At 31.3% G+C, this 5,373-nt stretch overlaps 1 protein-coding gene across 1 annotated transcript; it reads right to left on the reverse strand.

The window, feature by feature from the left end:
• Nucleotides 1–82: 82 nt before the first annotated feature.
• Nucleotides 83–3,573, reverse strand: LOC109860331 (cytochrome P450 4d1-like). The gene is made up of 4 exons (XM_020439340.1): nt 2,743–3,573; nt 2,517–2,623; nt 2,211–2,301; nt 83–376 (listed from the first exon to the last, which is right to left on the reverse strand). Exons 1-4 carry the CDS (start codon nt 2,894–2,896, stop codon nt 177–179), a joined length of 552 nt encoding a protein of 183 aa, XP_020294929.1. The 5' UTR covers nt 2,897–3,573; the 3' UTR covers nt 83–176.
• Between the last annotated feature and the right edge of the window lie 1,800 nt (nt 3,574–5,373).

Below are 5,373 nucleotides of genomic sequence, written 5' to 3' on the forward strand. Positions count from 1 at the left end.
GTTGTCTGACAACGAATTATTAAGCCGAAGATATACATATATATATATATATATATTATCATGTATACTATAATATAAAATATTACTGATATATTACTTGGGACAATAACTTCTGTTTAGATTTTGATCGTTTGCAAACCTGTATATTCCTACATGCATAAATACGACAGAAAATATCATATATTACCGCATATTGCGTTTAGTGTATGCTCGCTAACAAATAAAACTAAATCTTGTATAATAACTGTTTCTTCACTTTCTTTCAGAGATTTTGTCATATGGTTTCCCTCTTTAATCAAAACATCAACAAAGTGCCGTAGTATATTAAAATGAAATGCAGACGTGAGTAGTTTTCGTCGAGTGTGCCATTTGTTTCCTGAAAAAAACGAAAGTAGGATATATATACATACTCTTAGTATATATGTGTAAATATATATATATATATATATATATATATAATTTATGTGTCAATATAAATATACAAGGTGTCCGACAATTACTTTAACATCTCTCGTAGGCAGATAGAAGGAGTAAAACTGAGTCGATAAGTTCTATATCATTTTGCTAGATTCGCAATAGTTACCGAAATTTTAATTAACAAAGGTCCGCGAATAAGCGTACATCGGTCTGTCTTACGCGCGTAGGACAACCCAGCGCGCTTCACACGATTACATTTTACTATGTATATGTTATAGTATATGCTGTTATGTTAGCTCCTCTCATATGTCGCTAACATCGTAAGCGCGCGAAGCGCGCCGGGCTGTTTTACACGCCCGATGCATGCTTATTCATTGATTTTTGTTAATTAAGATCTCGGTAACTATTGCGAATCTAGCAAAATGATATAGGACTTTTCGACTCAGTTTTATTCCTTCTATCTGTTTACGAGAGACATCACACCAATTCTGGGACACTCTGTATATACAGGTTGTTCCATAATTGCCGTCTAACGCTCGATGGTAGATAGAAGGGGTTATTCTAAGACGAAAAGTTTTATACCACTTTGCAAGATTCGCAGTAATTAACGCAATATTAATTAATAAAGATCCGCTACTTAGAGTGCATCCAGCGTAAGGACAGCCCAGTGTCCTTACAGTCTGTCGAGCTGTACCGACGAAATACAATAGCGCAAATAGTGCGCTGCTCGACGGCAACCTATATGCTACCTATGTATGCACATGTTCTATTATCTCCTCTCATTCCGTCGCTACGGCACGACAGACTGGGCTGTCTTTACGCTGGATGCACACTGATTAGCGGATCTTTATTAATTAATATTTCGTTAATTATTACAAATCTTGCAAAGTGGTATAGAACTTTTCGTCTTAGAATAACCCCTTTAATTTATCTATAAGCGGTTAGACGGCAATTATGGAACACACTGTATATATATATAAGGTGTCCGAAATTACCTTACAATCTCTGGTAAGCGGGAAAGAAGGAGTAAAATTGAGTCGAAAAATCCTGAACCATCTTTTTCTATTACATATAATAAAGGAGTATTTTAATTATTGAATAAATCAAGTGAATCAGCGCTGACCTGTAGCCGAACGCACGTCAGTAAACTACCTTTCTAGTGTGCGTCAGTGAGTGCTCCGCGCAGCTCACTGACGTGCGCTCGGCTAAAGGTCGGCGCTGACTGGCTTGATTTATTCAATAATTATTCTTTTATTATATGTAATAGGAACAAATGTTTCAGGACTTTTCGACTCAGTTTTACTCCTTCTATCTGCCTACAAGAAATTTTAAAGTAATTGTCGGACATTCTGTATATCAGATTAAAAGCTATGTTTTGTGCAAATTATTATAGCAAAAAAAAAAGATAAAACATTCTAACTTGTACATATTATAATCATTAATATATACTATGTAGTAAGCGTAACGCGATATAATTCTTATAATTAATTGAGTGATAGTGTAAGATACATGTTTTATACATCGCACATATTTAGATATGTATATTTCCTAATGCGTCATGCATTATTTGACTATTACATATTTGCTCTTATATTTTATTGATGTAACTGTACCGATAAAAAAGTTCAGACCATTTTGTTATGTACATGTTTTCCTTACACTATTTATAGTACAAGTATAGTTGTAAATTTTTGCTTTAATTCAGTTTTTCTAAATAATAAATTATAATATACTGATGTTATTAAATATGTTATTAAATATACTAAAGGTATTAAAAACTATTGTCGTTATACCTTTGCTTGTAAGAAGGCCATCGTTAAGCCATGGACCGAACGGGATGTACACTCTACTTTTTTCATTATGTTTCGTAGTGCTTAAAACTTTCTGAAATTGCAAGAGAAAGATAGTGAAAATATTAAGTTTTTCTAATCTAATTTTAGTACAACTAATTTTTAAATTATCTCATGTATGTATCTTTTTAAATTTTGAAGTTTTGCTTTTCTTAAATTATAGATGACAACAGTAATTTTTAAGTCGCGAAACTACGTGTCAGTGTACACTTGCAAAGAAGTATACACTATTTTTATATTTTATTACACCTCCAAATCATCTGGATGACGAATGAATATAGTACATTCAGGACCTATCCAGAGTTTTAGAACGGGATTGGTGTCGACAAAAGAACGCAAAAGTATCCATATATTTCCTAAAAAATGTACTAAATATAGATAATATTCAAAATAAAAGTGTGCACAACATCTAAAAGGTTTCGATAGTTTTATTATTCTTTTTAACGTAATATGTAAAAAGAAGTATAATACTTGCGTGGTGAACATTGAAATAAAAGTGCCGAACCGAAAATCGGAACACTTGGTGGACCTGGTATAAGGCGAATAAGTCGCCCACTTCGTTTATGATGCACATAATAATCATACAATATTACATATAAAATCAACACCAACAATATTGTTATAATCATGATTCACGTTGATGTCTAAAATGTATCAAATAGATTCAAGTTTCTTCACAATATACTAGTTCTGTGTATTTCACGCGCGAACAATAATAACTCGTTTTCAGTTATGTTATGATAACGACTGACTCTGAACTTGGATCTTTTTAGATCCGACACAATGCAAACACAAAAAAACAGTTACGTAACATTAATGTTATAATTTTCCACTCAACAATTTAACTGTTACGTACAAGGCATGTTGCATTACAGTTACATCGTTGAGTGGGAAATTATAATATTAATGTTACGTTACTGTTACTTTGTGTTTGCTGGGTGGATACGTATGTTTTATATGTGTTTCAAAACTCTTAAAGGTCAGAAAAATATTAAATTATAACTATGCAATGACGTCCAATAAGACCGTTTTGTTTAGACTATGATTTTATTGCACAATGGAAGAGAAATGTTATATCGTGGCACAGTCACAGCGGATGTGTATCAAGGTCCTCGTGCGTTTGCGTTAGACGATTGCCGTGGTTAATTTCGCGCAAATTAATAATAATCGATGGAAGAATAAATTTTTCTCTGATTTTTTAAGACAATTTTTGAACTATTTTTCTCAGTTGTGTAAATAAAGACATATCACACATGCTTTTATATATTATCTGAACACACTTGATCAAGTGGAAGAACTGTCACAAACTGCGGTTCTAATGCAGATACTCTTTGACTTTTGTATTCATCTCTTTTCTTCTCTGTTAGTCATTATCTGGTAGACGGCGATATAAAAAGTCAAGCGGAATCTACGCACTTATATAATAGATATGTTTACTGGTGTTTGAATACATTTGAATTTCATTAATTTTTTTATTCTTAAATTGTTTTGATATATTTATAAAAATGTTTACTTGTTTGTTTGTAGGTATCTTGATATCATTTCTTGATGCAATTATTTTGAACATTTCTCATGTTTTTTTTGAGTGATTATAATAGACGCATGCTTGTTTTTTATTTTAGAGTCATGGAGGACTGGAGAGAGCATTGCAGTGGAAGCGGGAGTTCTGAATTTTGTACTTGGAAGTTATGTCATAGGAGACTGTCTATAACGTTTCTACCGTAAATCCAGTCGATATGCATATACTCTGATAGAAAACCATTTTCAAAATTATGTGACAAAATCTTGCACTAAAATTCTAATTTGCAATTATACAGACATATTTTAGGAAATAGATGCAAAAACATTGATCTTTTCTGAAATATTTGTAGTTGTTTGCAAAATTACTTTCCACCATTTCGGCAAAAGAATAACGAATATGGCGAATCATCTTAGCAGTATATTTGCAAAATTAATTTCACAAAGAAATTGTCCAATAATTGAGAAAAGAAATTCAGCTATGTGTGATGTTTCAAATGTGTAGAAATATGATTGCATATGAAAAAATGCAAAAAATCGTCGTCACTCATGATGTCACATTTGTGCAATATTTTCACAATTTGCATATTGGAGGATATATACTGTGGAAATGCATAACAACTTTTTGTTGTAAAAACCTATACTATAGTTATGTAAGAACTGGAGTTTATTGGAAGTGCTACATAATGCACGTATGAGGCTGGTGTAACAAGCTTTTTATTGTGTCTGGTTAATTGGTTATATCTTATATAAGAGATTGTGCATATAAAATGTCTATTTTTACTTCTAATCTGCTTGCTATAGTAACTCTGTCCAACACTAACAAGGGAACCTCTCAAACCCGAAAATTCTGATTTTGATGAAACTTTGCACACATGTAAGGGAGGTCAATAGATGAGTATTGACATTTTCCGTTGCTGCTAAAAAACGGTTTTAAGGGATAAAATCACCCCTCATATGTAGAGCGGTTTTTCATTTTTCTCAATTTTTCTCGAAAATGATTAGAGATATTAAAAAATGGTTTATACAAAAATTTTATAGAAAAAAGCCCTCTATTTATTTATGTTAATAGAGTTTAAAAAAAATAAGTTTTAAAAAAAATTGTGTAACAAAATTATAAAAAACATTTTTTTTAACAATTCTATTAATGTAGGTAAATAGAGATGTTTTTCNCATAAAACTTTTATATAAAAAATTTTTTGATATCTTTAATAGTTTTCGAGATACATCGAGAAAAAAACGCAAAACCGTGTTATACATGATAAGTGTTTCACTCTTTAGAATCGGTTTGAGGGCGCCACTGAAAATTTCTACATTTATGTAGTTATTTATACATGTGTACAAAATTTTATCGTAAGAACACCTCTATGTAATCGCACATTAATACATTTTTGAAATAAGTTGTTTCTAAAATTTAATTTTAGCATCTTTTATATATAAGGAACTATTTTTTATTATATATTACGATAAAGATAGTAATTTTTCAAATAAAGATGCTTTTATTCTTTGAATATTTCAAGTCATGTTGCAGTGCAACGTGACTTGAGAGATCGTTGAGCATATTCATATTGCAGTCTTTATATTGCAT

Source organism: Pseudomyrmex gracilis, unplaced genomic scaffold (genome assembly GCF_002006095.1).
Source record: "Pseudomyrmex gracilis isolate BER0280 unplaced genomic scaffold, ASM200609v1 scaffold_368, whole genome shotgun sequence".
NCBI lineage: Eukaryota > Metazoa > Arthropoda > Insecta > Hymenoptera > Formicidae > Pseudomyrmex > Pseudomyrmex gracilis.